Raw genomic sequence first — 22,812 nt, 5'->3', positions numbered from 1 at the left:
TGAGGGGTGGGGCTTAGACAGAATCCTAACACTAGTTGCCTAAATGTCTCAGAAGCCGTTTAATAAATGGGTTTTCTCCATGCATTCTATAGCTATCCTACCCTCCCCATGCCTTTTCTTCCTCATAACTTTTTGACCTCATTTGATTAACGAAGTTCTGAGCCCCTCCCCCCCCACACACATTCATTCTGGGGTGGTGAATAGGTAGCGATATCCCCCCATTTTGCCAAATGGGGAAAGTGTCACATCAAAAATTAACTACCTGCTAAATATAACAAATAGCCACTCCTAATTGGGTCGTTAATGAGTGGAGGCTCTGTGCGGAACCCTTTGTATCTTGTGTATTAATCTCACTTTATAGATGAAATAAACAAAATCAGAAAGGTAGATTGCTCTGGCCAAGGACACAGCTACTAACTGGCTCTGATGTTTGCCTGCTTGGTTTTTTTTTTTTTTTTAACTCGCTTATGTGTGTAGATTTGGGACACATGGTCTCATTTGCTGGCAGTGACATCTAGACAACCATGTCCCTCATAAACCCACGAGGCGTAAAGTAGATTTCTGTGTGGCGGATGGCCGTCAGAAAGCTATTGTGAAACAATTTTCCGCCAACCTTGACTCTCATGGTGAGGTCAGAGGAGGTCAGAGGGAGCTCGCATCCTCCATCCCCGAGTCATCCCAATAGAAGATGGTGGATGTAAACGGCCACCAAAGGTGTGAACTGCCTCTGGGAGGAGCTGCAGGCTCCATTCACCCCTGAGCACTGTTGTTTATCATAGCTGCAGACAGAAAAAAGAGTCCAGTGGCTGGATCACTTCATTATTGCCAAGGCCAAAGGATGTGGAACAGAATTCATTCTCCCCTATATGTAATATAGTGTATGTACTATACTATATTACATATACATATAACATATACATATTACTATATACGTAGCTTTGTCTCTAAGAATATGAAGACTTGACATTTCCTGGCTTGTCAAAGTGAACACACACACACTCACATTTTGCACAGAGACTAGAGAGTGACTACATAAATAAAGAAGCAGTGTGGTGAATGGCAGGAGTCTCCAGGAAAACAAAGCTCCTGGGCAGGGTAGAGGGTCACTAATTGAGTGCCAACCTGTTTTCAAATGTTGTTTGTTCCCCTACAGGGCATACAAAACCATTGAGGATGATGACTTGAAGTTTCCCCTTATATATGGAGAAGGCAAGAAGGTAGGCTCAAGTTCACCCCCAGACCCAGAGGAGGTGTCTGTGGCCTTTTGCTCTGCATAGCCTGTGGCAATCCCTGCGTTTCACTCTGGCAGTTTGGAGTTTTATAGCCTTGACAACTTGAGCAAGCATCCTTTCCATCATTCCCCAGGCCACCTGTCTTGAGGGCCCAGAGAGTGGCAGGATCTGAGGGACGTGGCTGAACACAGAAGATCAAAGTCAGTTTTATGAAAATACTCTCCCAGTCTCTGTCCATTTGTGTCCCCCTTTGAGGTTTAAACAAGACGGGGTCCACATTTATCATTCTGTTTCACACCTGACAACAAGCTGAGAGGCAGGTCAGGCTGGCTGTGTTACCTCTATTTGGAAGACAAGGCAGCTGAGACTTCAAGATGAAAGTAACCCAGGCGGAAGCACAGGCCCAGCGGTGTGGGGGCGCAAGCTCACCTGCCTGGGGTTCTTTTTCCACCACTGGAGTTCAGACTTGGTAAATCCTGCTTACCCCAACAAAGGGACTCCAGGGTGTCACTGCAATTTCACTACAGGATCAAGAGCCCAGACTGAGATAGCAGAGCCATCACTAGGCACCCCCCACCCCCCCACCCTCCCTACCCCCCCCCCCTAGTCAGAAGCCAAAGTGTCATGGGAGCCAGTGAGTCTGAAAACCTGAACTTGACCCCTGGAACCCGCCTAATGGAGGGAAAGAACTGACTCCTGCAAGCTGACTTTTGATCTCCACACACGTGCCGCAGCTCATAATTAAATACATGTTAAAAAAAGAGAAGTAAAGAAAAACCACATTATAATTCAACAACAACGTATCTTCACCCTTGTCCCTTTGAAGTCCTGTGGATCTGAGGGAATCTCAAGTCAGAAGGCAAATGGGGTCTACAGTACTGTAGAAATGAGGCCATGACACTTTTAGGGGTTAGGCTTGGAACAGGACTTCATACTGAGGCTCAGGATGGCCCTCAACTCACTGAAATCCTCCTGCTTCAGTCTTTTGAAGGCTCTGTGATTTACAGATTTGAGCCACCGTGCTGTGTGTGTGTGTGTGTGTGTGTGTGTGTGTGTGTGTGTGCGCGCGCGCGCATGCGCGCGCGCGCATGTGTACACCTCTATGAAGTATTTAGTATTATTATCCAAGTAACAGAGGAAATTTCAGGCTCAGGTGTTTGAACTGCAGCATTATATGAACTCTATTGTTGGTGACTCTATGTTTGGCCATTAGGTTTCCTGTCACTCAGCAGTCTATCCCTCTGTGTCTGCGTATCTGATACTGTCCATCTTTTGACACCAAATTTGGTGTTGCCTCCTCCATAGGACCTTCTCAGTAGAATTTTCATTTTTCTCTAAATTCATGTATTCCATTGTTGATAAGCATTCCAGAACCGAAGCCCACTTCATGTGCTAGATATATTGTCTCTTACCCCCTTGACCAAGTTCCTTCATAGTAGAGATGGAGTCTTGGACTTTGGTGTTCTCTCCACATGGTGTTTGCACATACTAGGTACTTGAGGAGAGCTGGCTGTGTAGATGCAGAACTTTAGTTCCACAAAACGAGTTTACAGAGAATGTGAGGCTACAGCCCAGAAGTCTGCATACATGTATTAGTGACGTTTTGTTCCTCTCCACCAAAAGGAATTTTTGGGAATATTATGGCAGATCATGGAGAAGTTAAAGATTTATTTACTCTAGCCATAAAACTTAATAGTAGAGATCTGCAGAGACAGGAACTGCCTCAGACTTACTACACCTTTCATTGGTGCTTCTGATATTGCCAAAGACATAGCTAGTGTCCAGTGAATACTTGTATCATGACTGTGTTTGGATGGACAGATGGATGGATAGGTAGGTGGGAGGATGAGTGGATGGATGGATGGATGAATGGATGGATGGATGTGTGGGTGGGTAGATAGATGATGGGTGAGTGGATGGATGGGTGGGTAGGTGAATGGAAGGGAAGATGGGTAGGTGGGTGGATGGAAGAGCAGATGGGTGGTGGGTGGATGAGTGGATGGATGAGTGGATGGGTAGGTAGGTGGGTGAGTTGATGGATGGGTGGGTGGATGGATGGTGGGTGAGTGGATAGATGGGTGGATGCGTGGATTGGTAGGTAGATGGGTGGGTATATGGATACATGGGTAGGTAGGTGGGTAGGTAGGTAGATGGATGGGTGGATGGATGGATGGTGGGCAAGTGGATGGGTGGATGGAAGGATGGATGGTGGGTGGGTGGATGAGTAGATGCTCTTGATTGAGTATGAACTGTTTTCAATTTCTATAGACAATACAAGCCTTACATTTAGTTTATTTTCATCACCCTTCGCTCCCAACTCTACAGAAGCAAGCTGAGGACAGGCAGTCACACCCAGCAAGCCTGAGATACAGCGCTGATTCTGATGAGCCTTTCTCCGCTAATACGACTCATCTCAGTTAGGGCATAGAAAGACCGGCAGGGGGAATTGGGGCAGGATGCTGTCACTGCGTGTACTTCTGATAACTTTCTCTTTATACTCCTAGGCCCGGGTAATGGCAACTATTGGAGTGACGAGGGGACTTGGGGACCATGACCTGAAGGTTCATGACTCCAACATCTACATAAAACCATTCCTGTCTTCAGCTCCAGAGGTACCACAATGCTTTTGTTTATAATTTATGCAATACAGCACTATGTGCATTTTGCCTCCTGACCTCCACCCCACATCCAAACAGTACAGCATGCCCGACAGGTCTAACGTCATTCATGTTATCCTGCCCTCCCCCTGAGTACCTGGATTCATGACCTCTTCATCTACATCGCAAACTGTGTCATCTCCCTTAGTTCCACCTACATATTGCTATAATGTGAGCATCCCCAGGGGATCCTCGTGTCTCAGCAGTCTTTGGTGGCACCCCTTGTCTCTTACCAAACCCCAACTCCAGTGGTCATTGCAGGCTTGCCATGTGATATAACTTTCCACTCGGACCTTTGTGTTGTTCCCACCCCTGCCCCCACACTCCCACACAAACCAAGTGAACTCAGTTGTTGTGTGTGACCTTGAATTTCTCATGCTTGTTTACCATCCAGTCCTGCCCAGAATTCCCTGTCCCCCATGCACAGTGTCCAGTTCTTTCTGTGGTCTAACTCACATGTATCTCCATAGGTTCTCAACCTGTGAGTGGAGACCCCTTTGGCAAATCGCCGTCTCCAAAACTATTTGTATTACAATTCACAGCAGTAGCCAAGTTGCTGTGACAAAACAGAAATGAGAATAATTTTATGGTTTGGGGGAGGGGTCACCACAACATGAGGAACTGTGATAAAGGGTCTTGGCATTAGGAAGGCTGAGAACCACTGTTCTAAGGGCACCTCCTGATTTCTGTCTCTCATACAGAAGCCATGGTTTTTGTCTACTCTTCATACGCACTGGGGAATGTTTTCTGAGGCATTTTAAATCAATACAAGTAGCTCAGCCATTCTTCTGTGTATCTCCTTAAACTTGACTTTAATTAACCCATAGGACTTGTGTCATTCTGGCGTTATTTGGAGAAGTTAATTGAAAAATGTATCTGTCATTTTGTCTGTTAAAAAAAGAGGGAGATCCTACAATATTTCCTACAATATTAGAAATATTACAAGCTTCTATGTAGGCTTTCATGGTTTGTTATTTAGAAAAGATTTTGTTTCCAAGTTAAAGACAAATCTGACAATATGAAAATCTAATCGTCGTCCAAGGATGGCGACACACAATCCTAGCACTTAGGAGACAGAGGCATGAGCATCACTGAGTGTGCAAGTCAGCGATGGTCTGAATAGCAAGTCTTTTTTTTTTAATTAATTAATTTATTTTTATTTTCTATATTCTTTGTTTATATTCCAAATGATTTTCCCTCTCCCGGTTCCCACCTCCCCATAAGTCCCATATACCCTCGTCCCTCCATCTGTTCTCCAATTAATCCCCTCCCACTTCTCTGTCCTGGAAATCCCCTATGATGCTGGATCAAGCCTTTCCAGGATCAGGGGACCTCTCCTTCCTTCTTCTTGGGAATCATTTGATATGTGAATTGTGTCTTGAGTATTCAGAGCTTCTGGGCTAATATCCACTTATCACTGACTGCATTCCATGGGTGTTCTTTTGTGATTGGGTTACCTCACTTAGGATGATATTTTCCAGTTCCAACCATTTGCCTAAGAACTTCATGAATTCATTGTTTTTAATTGCTGAGTAGTATTCCATTGTGTAAATAAATATACCACATTTTCTGTATCCATTCCTCCATTAAGGGACATCGGGTTCTTTCCAGCTTCTGGCTATTATAAATAAGGCCACTATGAACAAATAGCAAGTCTTAAGTGGGTCAGGACTAAACAGAGAGACTGCCTCAGACAACCAATGAAGCAAGGCATAGTGGCACTTAGAAGCCCAGCACTTGGGAGGCAGAGGTCAGCAGATCTCTTGAGGTTGAGGCCAGCCTGGTCTATGTAGTTAGTTTCGAGCTAGCCAAGGCTATATAGTGAGATCCTGTCTGAAACAAAACAAAACAAAGAAACAAAAAAGAAACCAAGTAAGCTAATGGTTTAGAGGTGGATTCTTCTTACACAGTAAGGAGCCTGGAGTTTGTTCCTGGGCCGCCCCGCTGTGTTTCTCTGGCTTTTCCTTCCTCAGGGTGGAGGCATCAGCTCCAAGCACCAACTTATCTTTGTTTTTTGCTGCTGTTCTATATCTTGTGAGTTTAGGCTTCCTTTACTCTGTTGTTTATTTATTTACTTATTCTCCAAGAATTTCATATGTGTAGACCACATGCCCTCGATCCCTGCCTCCAGGCCCCCTTCCCACCATATTGCCCTCCCCTTTCTTCACGCTCCCCACCGGGGACCACACCCCTAAAGCAAAACAACCTTCCCTCCCCCAACAGCCAGCAGCCACAGTAGCTCTCTGCTAGGGGCGGGGCCTCGTGGGTCCGCCCCCTCTCCACCCCCACCCCTAGCTCCACCCCCACCCCAAGCAGATCTGTTTTCCGTTAAGTGGAGGAACAGGCTCTATCCCTACATGTGCTCACTTAAATCTCATTGGTTAAAATCCTATCACTCTTCTAGTTGCAGAGGAGGTGGGGGGGGGGGAGAGAGAGAGAGAGAGAGAGAGAGAGAGAGAGAGAGAGAGAGAACTTTAGTTCCCAATTTCTGTGGTAGAGAAGCACAAGTCATCACACTGCTGAACTGTGAAAATTAAGGAAGTAGAGCCGTATATTATACTGGAAATGTCCAGGATGTACAGCCACGGATCCACGTGCGTGCTCTGCCCAAGAATAGGTGCTGGGATTAGGGGAACGTCATATAATGGAGGGGCAATTCACTGTGTGCTCTACCACTGAGACACACACACACACATGCCTAGTGTGTGCTGGAGACGAGAGTTTGAGACAGGGGTCTTGTCCTGTTGCCCAGGCTGGCCTCACATTCAGGATCTCCTGTCTTGGCCTCCCCACTGGTGAAATCCCTAGGCGTGAGGCTGCACCCCACTCAGTGGGTGCCTTTGTAATGTAGCTCATTTTTATTGTGAACATAAATTCACTCAAAGTAACCCCCAAAAGGAGGCGTTTAATTATATTGGGAGGCATACTTCTAGTGTCTACGAAATGAATTATTTGAATAACCAGGCCTTTATGCGAGTGCTTCTGGATCGAACAGCAGAGCCACCTCAGCAAAAACCTGCAAGAGGAGTTCTGCTGTTCCGTTAGGCAGCCACCTCCCGCACGTCCCAGCTCCGAAGCCACACATCTGTATTGGCTCACCCTTTATTCAAGGCTGCAAGTGACTTCCAAGCCCGAGGTTCGCCCTTCAGACCACGTGTCTGCTTCGTTATTCTCCGCGGGCACAAAGAGCCATCCAGGCCCAGTTCCCAGGCAGAACTCTAAACAAGGATAATCCCTTCTGAGAGCATCAGAGCTAGAGCTGGCATGGAAATGTCTAGGAAACATTAGGCATGAAAGACACATCCCTCCCCCCACCCCCATCGACCCTGGACTTGCAACAGAATGAGCTTAGTAAAAAATAAAAAAAAAGAGGTACAGCCCACGTCCAGAGCTACAGGTGTTTTCTCTCTCCAAGCAGCTCTGCATTGGACGGAATGTCCAAAGTCTCCTGGAGTCCCTCATCCCTCCATGCTGGCTAGCATGAGGACCAGGACTTAGAGCCAGAGCTGGTTCTCACCACAGGAGAGTAATAAATTCTGAACCCTGAACTCTCGCTCCTTTGAACTCCACTGAGCACAGGGTTTGTAACTGGGCTCATAAAACTGGACTTTCTCCCTTGGGGGAGAGCATTCCTCTGACATGTTAAATGGCACCCTGACCTTTGACCTTTACAGAAGCCTCCCTGGGGATCTCTGGAAACACTAAGGAAATATTTTCGCTCTCTCAGGCAGCCTTAAAGCCTCCTCCTCAGCCTCCCTCAGCACGCACACGTGCAGATGCTTCTTCCTACCAGGAGCCCGGCTCAGCGTGGCTGTGATACAGTTAGACTTGACAGGACATCTCGTTACTGTGCTGTTCTTCATCTGAGAAAAACCACTCTCTCTTTTGAAAAGGTCTTTCAGAGTTGGAATCTGTGGGGCCGGTTGTTAAGCTGCGGCCATCACGCTAAGATAAGGTGTCTGAAGTGTATTTCTCCTGTTTAGCCGAAACTGTGCTTTTAGATGTCTCCCTGTGCTCCGTCTAACACACCCAGGATTTCACAGCAGCATCTCATCCCTAACAGAGTTGTGAGGTAGACAGTTATTCCACCCATCCTGTACACCGGACACAGAGACTCCGGAAAATAAAATAATAACCCAAGGTTATACAACTGTCAAGTAGCACATTGGCACTTATAACCCATATCTGATTAGGTACAGGGTCACGGTGGCAAGAGCTAGGGTCAATAAATATAGGCTCAGAGGAACTGAGCATGGACTGGTTTGAGGACTTCTGAAAAGGTCACCTCTGTCTTGAACACCAGAGTCCCTGGTCCTCTGGTCAGAGTTTCTAAGACAGATGCTGTTGGCCTCAGACTAACACTGCAGATGATGGCTCAGTATAGTGGGTAATTGGAATGACTCTAATGGCCTCTGTCTATGTAAACCTGGCCCAGACAGAACTGTGTAAGAGACGATTGTGTGCCTACAATTTAGCCTAATGGATATGGAGTGTATATACCAAGATCTCTTGCACAAGATTAAATTTGTTATACATTTCAAATGTTTCCAGATGGACGCGCCTTACCAGAGTGGGGGTGGGGAGAAGGTGCTGTTAGAAGAAGAGGAACAGTTTGAATTGACTACTGTGGAGGTTAGAACAGAAAAAAGAAGATAGTTTTCCCACTCCCTCTCCTCCCACCCCATCTCCACTCCTTAAGGCTAAAACTCAAGAGGATGATAGGATCATATCCAAGAGAGAAATGGCCAGGCGGCTTCTGTCGGGATCCCAGAGAAGCAGGTTAATTTACTTAAGCCATCTAATGAAGAATCAGACTGCTTCCTGTCTTCAGGACTCCGCCCCGCCCACTCACGAACGCCCCGCCCACGTTCTCTGTGACCTTCCCGCCCAGCTGCCTGCTGAGCTGTGGCTCCTCTGCCAAGCATGCATCCTTTCCTTCTCTTCTGGGTTCTAAATTTCAAATCAGCTCAATCTGGTGGTTTTTAGGACTGGGCTCGGGGAGGACGTGAAGACATGTGATTCAATTCTAAGAAAAAGGGCTCAAAACCCTTCTTGGAAATTCCCACTGAACCCACTCATCACTGTGGCTCCTAATTTGATTTGATGAATTAAATACAAATAAATCAAAACCATATGTAAAAAAAAAAATGCACCGGGGGTTTAAAAATTACAGAGGGTTTCTTTCTAGCCAAACACATCTTCAGTTTTGCTGAACACAAGGCGCTGGGGAAAAAAAAATCTTGAGTTTGCCAAACCTGAAGAGCAGCCGCCAGGTTTCCGGAGTCTCTCTCGGACCTTCTGGGGGCTAAAGCAGAGATTTCTAGCCAAGACCTGAATTCCACAAGAGGCCCCCCGCCGAAGGAGCAGGGGCCTTGCTAGCAGCAGGCTACAGGGCTGTGTGGGAGACTCTCACACTCTGGTTAACAGCACCTGGCTTTCTTTGTGTGACCGCGGGGACTGCAGCCCCTCCCCAGGCATCTCCGGCCAGGTCTGCCTCTTGCCTAATTAGGAAGCTCGAGGCTCAACTGTGCATCCTGAAAAGTTCAGAACTGAGGGGATTTGTTAACTCAGGCACTGGTGCCCAAGGCCTCAGCATTGTCCCCCGCTCCTAACAGTCCCCCACCTCCAGGCCGGCACACACAAGCATCCTGTTACTCAGACAGCTTGGCACAGGCCTAAGGCCTCGACTTCCAGATGTTGTCCGCTCCCCGCCCCTTTGGGCCTGTGACAGGCCCTCTGCAGAGCTAGGATTCCTAATCTCACCCTTCTTTTCCGGCCTCCACTCCAAGACTGTGTCCCAGTTTGGGCTCTTGGAAGAACAAGGCCCTTTTCTGTCTGGGGCTGTTCTGCAGAGCCAACTCCCTCCCCCACTCTGCAGTTGAGTCTTCTAGCCCAGTCAGACAGAACCACAACCAGGCTAATTTTCTCTCTGCTTCGTCTCTCCTCTCTCTGGTTTTCAGAAGTCCGTCAGCTGTTTCTTATAACGCCAGCTCATTTAGCTCAGTCCTGGGAATTTTTTTCTATCTAGATAATCTTTTCCTTCCAAAACACTCCTTTCATAAAGGACAAAGAGCCTGAGACTGGGTTCCACTCCAGTCACCCGCAGGCCCCCAGTTGCTTTTCCTTCATCATGGGGCTCTACTTGGCCTGGACTGGTGGATTATGGGTAGGAAGAAGTAAGAGCATCAGTGAAATCCCAGGCATGAAGTCTGGTGTGTGGTTAGTGATGGTCAGTAATGTTCTCCGTTTCTTCTTTCTTACTGGCTTCCAGAAGACTGTTTCACATGGAAGCAGGTCCAGTGACCACTTTCATATTGAAGGGAAATATGCCTGGGAGTCCCGATACTCCCCTTGCAATCACGAAGGATATCTACAGTCTACTTACGTTTTAACACACACAGTCTTCTGGTTCTTAGTGAGTTTTTGTGCTCCCGGCTACAATCCCCATTTGGGGAGAGAGCATGGCTGCCTACTTGTGCTTCTGCCGTCTTGTTTATAAGAAACAATAATTCTCAGGTACAATGAGAAGGAGTGCAGGAGACACTTACTATGGTAACATGAGGATAATGTAGAGAGCTGAAGAACTTGGTATGCCTCAGACTGTCTTCAAGTCTTCTAAAGGGGTAGGTCTCTTTGGCGGATAGAAAAGGGAGACCATATTCAAAAACAAAAATGCACACTGGGCATGGAGGTGCACACCTTTAATTCAGTACCAGAAAGCACTGGCAGGTAGATGTCTGAGTCAGAGGCCAGCCTGGTCTAAGTAACAAATTCAGGGCAGCCAGAGCTACGTAAGAGAGAGACCAGGTCTCGAAAGAAGAAAGAAAGAAGAGAGAGAGAGAGAGAGAGAGAGAGAGAGAGAGAGAGAGAGAGAGAGAGAAAGAGAAAGGAAAGAAAGAAAGAGAGAGAGAGAGAGAAAGGAAAGAAAGAAAGAGAGAGAGAGAGAAAGGAAAGAAAGAAAGAGAGAGAGAAAGAAAGGAAGGAAAGAAAGAAAGAAAGAAAGAACAAAAGAAAGGAGGGAGGGAGGGAGAAAGGAAGGAAGGGAAAAAAGAAAAGAAAAACAAAAAGAAAAACATGGGGGAATATGTCCCTCTGAAATTGGACTGTGGGGCCATTTATAGGTGAGACTAGTTGAAGAATAATTAGCCTAAGCCCTGTGGCTTGCTTCCAGAGCGATCAGATAAGGAAGCAAATGATACAAAGGGAGAAAGTAGGGCAGGAAGAAGGAAGCAAGAGCTCATTCCTGTGGAACAAGAGCCACCTCAGAGAGTCAGGGGCCTGCAAGAGTGCAGAGAGGACTATTAGTGTAATGATCCTGCCTTCTCATGGTCTCAAGGGCTGGTGTGTCCATGTCTCTCAGCGCACGCGCACACACACACACACACACACACACACAGGGTGTTAGGCAGCACCTCACAGCTTCAGGGCTGGCCTCTGAGTCCCAGACCCATGACACTGCAGCACTCTGAAGACCAGCACGCTGGGAAGGAGGGGCACACAGAGACGGATATTTGATTTGCCACGAAGATGTTTAACAAAGAGAAGGAACCTTAAGAGTCATCATGAGTCTTCCCCAGTTTCTTTTCTATTAGCTTCAGAGTGTCTGGCTTTATGTGGAGGTCCTTGATCCATTTGGATTTGAGCTTAGTACAAGGAGACAAGGATGGATCAATTCGCATTCTTCTGCATGCTGACCTCCAGTTGAACCAGCACCATTTGTTGAAAAGGCTATCTTTTTTCCATTGGATGTTTTCAGCCTCTTTGTCGAGGATCAAGTGGCCATAGGTGTGTGGGTTCATTTCTGGATCTTCAATCCTGTTCCATTGATCCTCCTGCCTGTCACTGTACCAATACCATGCAGTTTTTAACACTATTGCTCTGTAGTATTGCTTGAGGTCAGGGATACTGATTCCCCCAGATTTTCTTTTGTTGCTGAGAATAGTTTTAGCTATCCTGGGTTTTTTGTTGTTCCAGATGAATTTGATAATTGCTCTTTCTAACTCTGTGAAGAATTGAGTTGGGATTTTGATGGGTATTGCATTGAATCTGTATAGTGCTTTAGGCAAAATGGCCATTTTAACTATATTGATTCTACCGATCCATGAGCATGGGAGGTTTTCCCATTTTTTGAGGTCTTCTTCCATTTCCTTCTTCAGAGTCTTGAAGTTCTTGCCATAGCAGGTGTTGGAGAGGGTGCGGAGAAAGAGGAACACTCCTCCACTGCTGGTGGGGTTGCAAATTGGTACAACCACTCTGGAAAGCAGTCTGGCGGTTCCTCCGAAAACTGGGCACCTCACTTCCAGAAGATCCTGCTATACCACTCCTGGGCATATACCCAGAGGATTCCCCACCATGTAATAAGGATACATGCTCTACTATGTTCATAGCAGCCCTATTTATAATTGCCAGATGCTGGAAAGAACCCAGGTATCCCTCAACAGAAGAGTGGATACAAAAAATGTGGTATATCTACACAATGGAGTACTATTCAGCCATTAGAAACAATGAATTCATGAAATTCTTAGGCAAATGGATGGAGCTAGAGAACATCATACTAAGTGAGGTAACCCAGACTCAAAAGGTGAATCATGGTATGCACTCACTAATAAGTGGTTATTAACCTAGAAAACTGGAATACCCAAAACATAATCCACACATCAAATGAGATACAAGAAGAAAGCAGGAGTGGTCCCTGGTTCTGGAAAGACTCAGTGAAACAGTATTTGGCAAAACCAGAACGGGGAACTGGGAAGGGGTGGGAGGGAGGACAGGGGAAGAGAAGGGGGCTTACGGGACTTTCGGGGAGTGGGGGGGGGGCTAGAAAAGGGGAAATCATTTGAAATGTAAATAAATTATATCAAATAAAAAAAAAAAAAAAGAGTCATCATGATTTTCAAGTACCTTACCTGCCGTGAACTCTTAACCACCTATTAGGGGAGGACGGATGAAAATTGATGAGTTAGCTGTTCGATAAGTTAAGAAAGGAAATCTGCTATGTAAAAGCAGACTTACAAAGAAGGTGATTAAACTAAGGGATAGGGAACTTTGGCTCATAGCAGAGCTTGTGAGTTCCAGTTGTCGGAAAATGTGAGCTACCCTAAATAGAAAGTAAAAAGCAAGTTTGTAATCTAGACACAGTTTGTATTTGTATAATTCTCAAGGGAAGCGTAGGATACACATTTCCAACAGTCCATTGGGATTTTTTTCCTTCCTTCCTTCCTTCCTTCCTTCCTTCCTTCCTTTTCCTTCTTTACCTTGCCTTTCCTTCTTCCTTCTTTCTCTTCATTTTTTTCTCTTACTCATTCTCCTCCTCCTTCCTTCTTCCCTCTTTCTCTTCCTCCTCTTTTTTTTTTCTTTTTTTCTTTTTTTGGTGATATTTCAAGACTTTAAGACAGGGTTTCTCTGGAACTCACTCTGTAGACCAAGCTGGCCTCGAACTCAGTCTGCTTGCCTCTGCCTCCTGAGTGCTGGGATGTCACAGCTCAGAGAGTCCCACCTCTGCTGATGGTGTGTGGGTACCACTGGTATGCTGCTATGGGGAGGCAGAACAAAGTCCTAAGCGGGCAGTCCAGGTGGAGGCTCTTCTTGATGTATGCTGGTACTGCAGCAGTACCACTAGGAGTCAGGAAGTGCCATCTCCAAGGCCCACACTTCCCCTCGGGCATCTGCCCACCAGGCCGGAAGGGCAGGGCAGATCCCAGGATGGGCAGAACCCAGTCTCATTCAAGTGAGTGCCAAGAGTTCAGAAGGGCTGGAGGAAAGATTCAGGTGTGGCTCTTTAAAATGAAGGCCTCCTCCCACAGCGATTCTTGATGAAGAGAAGGTCCTTGCTTGTTTGTACTGGTTTATGTGATAGTGGATGTGAATGCATACACTTTATTGGGATGAACCAGGGATTAAGTCCTTTTGTGGGAAGGAATGCCCAGGAAGGGAAGTTCATTGGCAAAAGGCTCAGAGCTATCTAGATATCTCATCAGCATGGAGAACTCCAGGTGTTGATGCTACAGGACCCAGTGTCCATGGTCCTCAGTGGGATGCCGTGGATGGGTTCTAGAGCAGGTAGAGGCAGGTAGGGAATGGCTCCACTCCTGCCCTTTGTGATTCTGAGATTCAACCTCACCATTCTAATGCCTGACTCCTACACTAGGATTAAAGGGATGTACTACCATGCCCTGCCCACCCCCATTCTTAATAAGCATTTACTTGAGTATTTAAGTTTGTAGTTATAATTAGTTTATTATTATTTCTTTCAGTAAGAGTAAGAGCTCTCAGAATTGTGTAGAAGTTAGGCCTCACAGAGAATGGATTCCCTGGGTTCAAAAGAAAACATGAAGTGTCCCACGGGTGGTTTCTTTTTTTTGTTTGTTTGTTTGGTTGGTTGGTTGTGGGTTTTTTGTTTGTTTGTTTGTTTGTTTGTTTTGGTTTTGATGGCATAAAATAAAGTAGAACTTGAAGACTAATACCTGAACTGCCCTCTCTAACCTATATGTGCACATCATGGCGTGCATATACCTGCATCCGTGTGGCATTTGCACACACATGTGTGCACTCACACAGGCAAGCACACATGCACACTCACACAGAGAGAAAGAGGAGCTTCTGACACTACAGGGCACAGAACATCTTCAGCGTTTTCCTAAGCTGATCAATATTTTGATCTCGGAATCTTGAAAACACTTCACATAAATATATAGTTTTAAAAAATGGTAGACATAGGCTTAGGGCAACCTCGGAAATTGTTGGAAACTCTACCAACTGACATTTATGCAACAGGTTTTATGAAGTTGGCAACTCACATGTCAATTCTTAGAGTTAGATACTATACCACTATACAACCCATGGATGCGGTAGTTTGACATTACATGTTGAGGGATGACAGAACAAAAATATTGAAAGTCTTGTTTTCTGTGGTTACGCCATTATGTTTCTACGAAAGCAGGAGACGTTGTATGGATGACAAACACAAACCCTGAGTTCACAGCATGCAGCGGCAACTCTACCCTGAGTTGTGGTGTTTCGGGCACATAGGCTGGTGTGCATGGTCTGGTGGTATGCCAGGCTCCTGAAGCAACTATTCCATATAGATGTCTTAGTCCTGAAGAGCCCCAGAGCCCACTAGATTCATGTGAGGCTTCCAAGAACAATAAAAGCTATTGCAGGAAGTGAACACAGGGACTTTGGGAGGGCTTCTGATTGAAGAAGGCGCTTCACGGGAACACGAGAGTCTGCAGCAAACCCCAGAGTCCACCTGGTTGCCAGCAAGGATGAGTGCAGGGTTGGACGGCTTGCACACCAGTTCAGTTCTTCTGGAAGCATTTTCCCAGGGCAGTCTGCATCATAGGTGAATGTACAAGACATGAGCTATAAGTGGAAAGTTGGCAAAGTCCTTTGGAAATTGGCTGACGGGCAGGAAATGAAGGATAGCAGTAAAAACCTAAAAGGCTGCTAATTGAGGAACGCCCCAGGAATGGGGCTGCTACTGGCTTTGTATTCTTCACATAAAGATTGTGTGGGAAATGGTATCCAAAGCTGGCTATTCAAACCGCATACTAGTGAGCTGTGAGTAGAAAAGTAAATAGAATTGAAGATTCCAACTATTGATGGACTTGAGGAGCAGCATTTTCAACCGTGTTGGTGTGTGAACCTGCGTGGTTCTGTAGGGCAGATCTCCTACTACTGGGCAGGCTAAAGGAATCAACTTACCATGTCTTGGATCAGTAAGAAGCATTTTGAAGCCATTTGGGTACCCTGTTCACATGGCAAGATTGGGCATTGCCTTCAATCCTGGAAACATCTGCTTTAGGCAGGGCCAAAAGGCAGATGGAAATGCCTCCTAACTACAGATGTAAAATTGAGCCACCTGACCCTCTCCACCTCCCATTACTTAATAGTTCCTGTTCATTGGAGCTCAGGTGATCACAGTGGCGTATTGTCGGTCAGTTGGAAGCTATCCAGCTTTCATTTCATCATGGAGTTAACATGACAGGGTAGGACTTAGAGTTGGGAGCCCAGGAGTGACATTTTATGATCCTTTCCATAGTCTGGCATCGCAGAGTTTAGAGAGCCATTGATTTCCGGGCTCAGTAGGACTCCTGTAGCCTTGCTCCTCAATGTATGGTCCAAGGATTTGCACCTCTGACATCACCTGGAGGACCACAGCTCTCTTGCCCCTACCCCAGAACATAAGATGCATCTGTGAGTGCTCAAGTTCTCCAGCTGACTGGTCCACACACTAACATCTGAGGAATGAAATGCTCTATATATCAATTCCTATATGTACTCCAAATAGGAATGTTGGAGCTCCATACGCTCTGACATACCCAGCAACCACAGAAATTAAATCAAGGGGGATTGATTGGTTGTTTCCCATCGAGGGAAAATAAGAATGCCCCGCTCACAGAAGGTTATCTGAAAACTCAAGTTCTGCCTTTCTAGCCTCACTGACCCTACTTCCGCTGGCTTGGAAGGCTTAATGCCTTCTCCACAATGTCAGCTCAGTACTAAGTGAGCATACATTTTGAGGAAAAAATAATATTTAAAAGCAGGTAGAGTATGTCCCTGCCTGTTCTTACCCTGGAGGGCTCTCACGTGCTGGGCCCTACTAGCTAATTGTTCCTGTCTTCTGCACAGTGGAGGCCTGGCCCCTGTGGCTGCTTTTTAATTGTGCTCATCTATCATGGTGAAGCATTTTTTAGGTTTCAGCTACCCTACCAAGCTGGTTGCTAACCCAAAGGACCAGTCACTTAAAGGATGTCACTGGGCTAGACAAACTGGTTGTTCTGGAGCAAAGACCAAATTCGAGCCATCTGGTAGACCTCTGAGAAGCCCATTGTCTGTGTCTAAGATGGCCAGATGTCACTAGTATCACCAATGTGAAGGGACACCAGAGCAGCAGTATATGCCACATTCTCTTCTTCTCTTCCCGAACCTACCCCATGCTTTCTCTAGCCGTGCAGGGCAGGAGAGTTGTCCTCAGCCCATGAGTTCCGTTGACTCTGCAGTATCAGGAAGGAATAGGGATGAAATCTCCAAACTCCCCTTGGCTCCTCTCTGCCCCTACCAGCCCTGTCCAAGTAGGGTAAGTGTAGAGTTGTGATCTCTTCATTCTTTCTAGTTTTCCAGGGATGCTTTGTCCTTCGTAAAGAGTTTATTAGACAATGTTGGATATGGGAGACGATGTGAAACCTGGCCAATGGAAGTGCAGCTTGAGCCTTGCCCTTTGTAATGTGCCCAGATTGGGGTTCATCCAACCCACGTGTAGTATCAAACCCTCACCCTTACCTGGGGAAGGGAGGGATGTTCCGGCCCATTGGCCTTAAATCAGGCCTTAAATCAGGCAAGAAGGACTTCAAAAGAGTGCATTAAATATGCCTCCTTAGTCCTTGACAAATACATATGGAGCCATTTCTTAAAATCTCAAATGGACTTCGTCTCCCCTGTAGACTTAAATGGAAGACTCTATTATTTTTTTTCTTTCTGTTTATAGCACTTGGAAAAGGATAGGCTCTTAATATATACAGAGAAAGATGAGCAGGCCAGCCCCGTGCTCATTCTGACTCACACGATGTTCAGGTATAAGTCATCCCTTCAGCCGTATCTCAGCCATTAGCTTCTCAACTCATCTCTTTCTTGTTAATTATTTAACCCTTCCAGGGGTCATTCACAGTTGTGACTGGGCCTAAGTGTCTGTAAGCAAGCCTTGGAAAGAGGCTGTCCATTCCACAAAGCTTGCTATGAAATCGTGTACCTCAAGTGCATCCTTGAAAAGTACTAGACCAGACAGGAAAAGGCTAGGAATCAGAAGCCACTTGGTTAGAGACAGAAAGCAGCAACCCCCTCCATAACTCACATTGTGGTACCCGCCTGTTCTTTTCAGGTCAGAGTCTACGATCTCTCCAGATATGAGCATGAAGCAGATGACGTGCTGATCCTGGCTACTGACGGACTCTGGGATGTCTTATCAAATGAAGAAGTAGCAGAAGCAATCACTCAGTTCCTTCCTAACTGTGATCCAGATGACCCTCACAGGTCAGTGCCTTTATTTCCACTGGATAGTCTCCTAGGCACTCATGACTTACAACAGAGGCTATAGGAATAGCTCAGTAAACCAAACCACAGAAGGGACTACCTGTCTTATACATGTGTGACCACATGAAAATCCTCCTTAAGGTGAACTAAGATACAGATGGCAAAGAACTTGATTTATTTAAAAGTTACCAACAGGGGCTGAGCTAGAGTGCTTACCCATCATGCACAGGGCCCTGGGTGTGATCTCTAGCACCTTGTCAACTGGGCTTGGTGGTTTGTGCCTGTAATCCTAGATAGCACTTGGGATGTGGAGCAAGAGGATCAAAGGTTCAAGGACATCCTCAGCTAATGAGTCTGAAGTCAGCCTAGGCTACATGAAACCCTATTTATAAAAAATAAAAAAAATACACCGGGTGGTGGTGGTGCACACCTGTAATCCCAGCATTCTGGGAGGCAGAGGCAGGCAGATTTCTGAGTTCGAGGCCAGCCTGGTCTACAGAGTGAGTTCCAGGACAACCAGGGCTACATAGAGAAACCCTGTCTCGAAAAAAACCAAATCCAAAAAACAAAACAAAACAAAACAACAACAACAAAAAGGCAACATTTTAACTCTTGGGAGTTGGGGGAGGGATTGAGACAGGTCCCAGTACATAGTGCTTGCTGACCTAGATCTCGCTACATAGATCAGGGTATCCTCAGACTCGGAATGGCCATCCAGCCTCTGCCTCCCTCAGCAGTGCTGGGACTGTGGTGTGAGTCACCATGACTTCCTCCGTCCTCATGTTCACACTGCAGGTTAGTCCTGCTGACAAATCCTGATCTAGTCTGAGTAGTTCAGAGACAGGAAAAGAAGACTACGTAGAGTTTTCCTTTGTAGTATTACGCCAGGGTAGATAGCCCTCACAGCCTTAGGAAATGTGAAACCCAAGAAGAAAGCAGTTCTAGAAGTAAAGAGCTTCAGCTGCTACACCAGGAAATGATTTGTTGTGGGCAGAAGCAGCAGAGCGGCTCGGTAGACCTGGGCCGACGAACACTCCCTTACTGGATTTGTTAGCAAAAAGTATAACTATCTTAGCATCAGAATATCAGAACGTTTTAAGAGCTTTGAAAACATGGTCGAGACTGAACCAGGAATGGCAGCATGTGTCTTTAATCCCAGCACTCGAGAGGCAGAGGCAGGCAAGTCTCTCTGAGTTGGAGGCCAGCCTGGTCTACCCAGCAAGTTCCAGGACAGCCAGGGTTACTCAGAGAAACCCAGTCTTCAAAAAAACCAAAATCTTAAACAAACAAACAAACAAAAAAACAAAAAAAGGAAAGAAAAGAAACTATGATCAAGGAGAAGAACTAATATAAATGGGGAACTGTCAAGATGGCTCAGGGTTGAAGGAAATTATAAATAATCATTTTTTTAATTTTTAATTTAAAAACCTACTTTTATGTTTTGCTTACCAGGTATGTATACCACATGTGTAGATTAGAAGGGAGCATTGGATCTACTGCAACTAGAGATGCAAATGATTGTGAGCCAACATGTGGGGTGTGGTAAATATTAACTGGGGGCTCCTACCCCACCTTGGATCACTCAGTCCCTAAATAAAAGACACAGACGTGTTATATTTGCAATAAGCCTTAGGCAGCGCCAGAGCTGGGCAGATATCAACCCTCTAAGCTATTCTGTCTGCTTTTCTGTCAATAACCCGGAGATATGCTTTCCACTTTCTGCCTGGGCTGCTCTTACTCTGATTGGCCAGTTCACATGGCCAGTTCTCACGAGAGAATGTGGAGAAAGGAGAAGACACCATAGGACAAGGCATCAGGAGAACTGACCATGAGGGCTGGCCAGTCAGAGTAAGAGCAGCCCAGGCAGAACGTGGCAAGTCCTACCTCAGAGCTGTTGATGGGAAATAGACAAAATAGCTTAGAGGGTTGATATCTGCCCAGCTCTAGTGCTCGTAAGGTTTTTTATAAATATAAAAAGTTTGCATCTTTTCTCTGGGAACTAAATGATCTGTGGTGGAATAGAAATCCCCAATTAATATCAAATATTTATCACAACGCATGTGGGTGCTGGAAGTTGAACCGGAGACCTCTGGAAGAGCGACAAGTGCTCTTAACTGCTGAGCCGTCTCTGCAGTCCTGAAGAAGTACTTCTTAAGAAGCTGAAGAGCCTTAGATGCAGCCCCTCAGAGAAGCTCGAGAGAGATGTACACAGAACCAGCAGTCTTCTCAAAAGCAACAGAAGAGTCAAGAGATGGCGGGATTACATCTTCAATACACTAAGCGAAAGCCTGTCAGTCTAGAATAGCAGTTCTCAACCTGTGTGTGGGTCACAACTGCTTTGGGGCCACATATCATATTTCCTGCATAACATCTATTTACATTACAATTCATAACAGTAGCAAAATTGCAGTTATGAAGTAGCAACAAAATAATGTATGATTGGGGCCCGCCACAATGTGAGGAACTATATATAAAGGGTTGCAGTATTAGGGAGGTTGAGAACCACTGAGCTAGAAGATTTTTCCTACGCAGGAAAACTATCGCTAAAGAAAATTAAAGAAATTTCAAACATAACAAAAAATTGAGAAATTTTGCTGACCAATCTCTGAAGAAAATCTGAAGGATATAATCTGAAGGATATACTACTCATAGAAAAGAAGGAAAAGACTCCAGGTGAAAGACCCAAGAAATCAAGTGGATTAGTAAGCTAATAAGTATGTGGATGGTGTAAACACACATTCTCTATAGGAAACAGTTAGGGTTAAGGTTGTTAGAACTAATTTACTGGATTAAAATATCATACTGGCCAGATGGAGACACTCGCCTCAAATCTAACAATTGGACATCAGAGACAGAAAAAAAAAATCACAAGTTCATGAACAGCCTGAGGTACATAGTGATTTCCATCCCCCAAACAAACAAAGCTCAACAGCAACAAAACCGTATGATAACTGGCAAAGGATAGTAATCAGCTTAAATAGACTGCGCCTTTTTTTTTTTTCCTATTTAAGAACATGTTTAAAAGTATTTAACAGGGCTGGAGGGATGGCTCAGCGGTTAAGAGCACTGACTGCTCTTTCAGAGGTCCTGAGTTCAATTCCCAGCAACTACATGGTGGCTCACATATCTGTAGTGAGATCTGATGCCCTCTTCTGGTGTGTCAAAAGACAGTGACAGTGTACTCACATAAAATAAGTAAATCTTAAAAAAAGGGGGGGGGGGTGGTGGCTGGAAAGATGGCTCAGTGGTTAAGAGCACCGACTGCTCTTTCAAAGGTCCTGAGTTCAATTCCCAGCAACCACATGGTGGCTAGCAACCATCTGTAATGGGATCCTGTGCTTTCTTCTGGTGTATCTGAAGACAGCTACAGTGTACTCATATATACAAAATAAATAAATAAATCTTTTTTAAAAAGGCATTTAACATGTAAGCTTTAAATGAGTGTAACTAGCTAGGGAAACTAAAATAATAGTGTATTGCCTCAGCTGATAGTGGGAAGAGACCCACATGGAGTACAGCCGAATGTCTGAACAGCTTATAAATCAAGGAGAAAAATTATACTGAGACCTAGAAATGACCTGGATTTGAAAAAGAGCACAGCATATGGAAAGAGTAAAGGCTGAATTTTTGACCATTTTTTTATGAGCTAAGCATAAATCAAGGCTCCACTCACCTCTGACATACCAGAGTGAATACCTTCCTGCACGCTCTAAGATAATTCTGTGTAGAGCTTCCCCTGTGTTCTAAGGATCCCCACCATAACCTTCTGGCATTTTGACCACAGGAAAACAAAACAAAACCAAAAAACCAAAGTCTGAAAGAAACCTGTAACCTCAGAAACAGAGCTGTCCTGGTGTTTTCAGCCTCCAGGCTCCACATGAACATGTACAAAGGAATCGCCGTAGCTCCCAGGCTCTGCAGAGCCAGAGCCCTGAGGTTATGGTCTGTGCATGCTCCTCCTGTGTGCTGCACGCAGACTTCCAGTTCCAAGTCCACGGTACTTCAGTAACAGTATCCAATGCCAGAAGTGAAAGCAGCAGAATAAATCCAAGGAAAGTCATCAAAGGAAAAACAAGGCCAAAAAAGACAACATGTATACCAAAAGGATACATTATAAAGCCAAAATTCGATACTTTGAAACAACTAATACATTAGAAAAGGATACATTGTAGCCAAAAGTTGATACTTTGAAACAACTAACACATTAGAGAAACACAGTTTTACAGTTGCTGAGGGTTGGAAGCAGGGAAGAGGGAGTAGTTGCTCTGTAGTGAGTTGTGCTTGGAAAGGGGAAGAAGTGCAAGAGATTGACGGTGGTGATGGCTGCGTCAGGATGGTAGTGCGATTAATGCCACAGAAAAGCACTTTGGATATAAACTTCAAAGCGCTAGATACAGTTGAGTTTATTTTATGCACACTTATCATAATAAAATCAATATTAAAGGGTAATTAAAAACTAACAAAGTCAATAAAGTTTCTGAAGCATTAATAAGAATGGGATTCAAATAAATAATAGCAATTCAGAGTAGCAATGACCCAGATGCAGCAACGGTTAAATAGAAGATTCAATTATCAGCATTAGAACAACATGAAAACATTTCAAACCATATTGAATCTATAAAGCACATTATCATAAAAGGATCAATAGATTTTTTTAATTCTTATTTTTATCTGTGTGAGAGTGATTACTGGCATGTATTTTTGTACACCATGCGCATGTGGTGCCCACAGAGAACAGCAAAGGTCACCAGATCCCCTGGGACTGGGATTGCAGTGGGTGGGCTGCGCTGTGGGTGCTGGGAATCCAGCTCCTGTCTCTGCAGGAGCAGCAGGTCCTCTTAAACCACTGAGCCATCTCTCCAGCCCAATAGATTTTTGAAATGGAACTTGACAAG

At 45.3% G+C, this 22,812-nt stretch overlaps 1 protein-coding gene across 1 annotated transcript in view; it reads left to right on the top strand.

The window, feature by feature from the left end:
• Ppm1h (protein phosphatase, Mg2+/Mn2+ dependent 1H) overlaps window positions 1–22,812 on the top strand; it is a 259,153-nt gene that overhangs the window by 216,043 nt on the left and 20,298 nt on the right. The window contains exons 7-9 of the mRNA XM_052164872.1: window positions 1,154–1,217; window positions 3,737–3,844; window positions 17,766–17,917. Coding sequence (XP_052020832.1) covers window positions 1,154–1,217; window positions 3,737–3,844; window positions 17,766–17,917 — 324 coding nt within the window. The remainder of the gene's footprint in view (window positions 1–1,153; window positions 1,218–3,736; window positions 3,845–17,765; window positions 17,918–22,812) is intronic.

Source organism: Apodemus sylvaticus, chromosome 20 (assembly GCF_947179515.1).
Source record: "Apodemus sylvaticus chromosome 20, mApoSyl1.1, whole genome shotgun sequence".
Lineage (NCBI taxonomy): Eukaryota > Metazoa > Chordata > Mammalia > Rodentia > Muridae > Apodemus > Apodemus sylvaticus.
The sequence above is the reverse complement of the archived record's forward strand: the minus strand, read 5'-3'. Positions and strand labels throughout refer to the sequence as shown.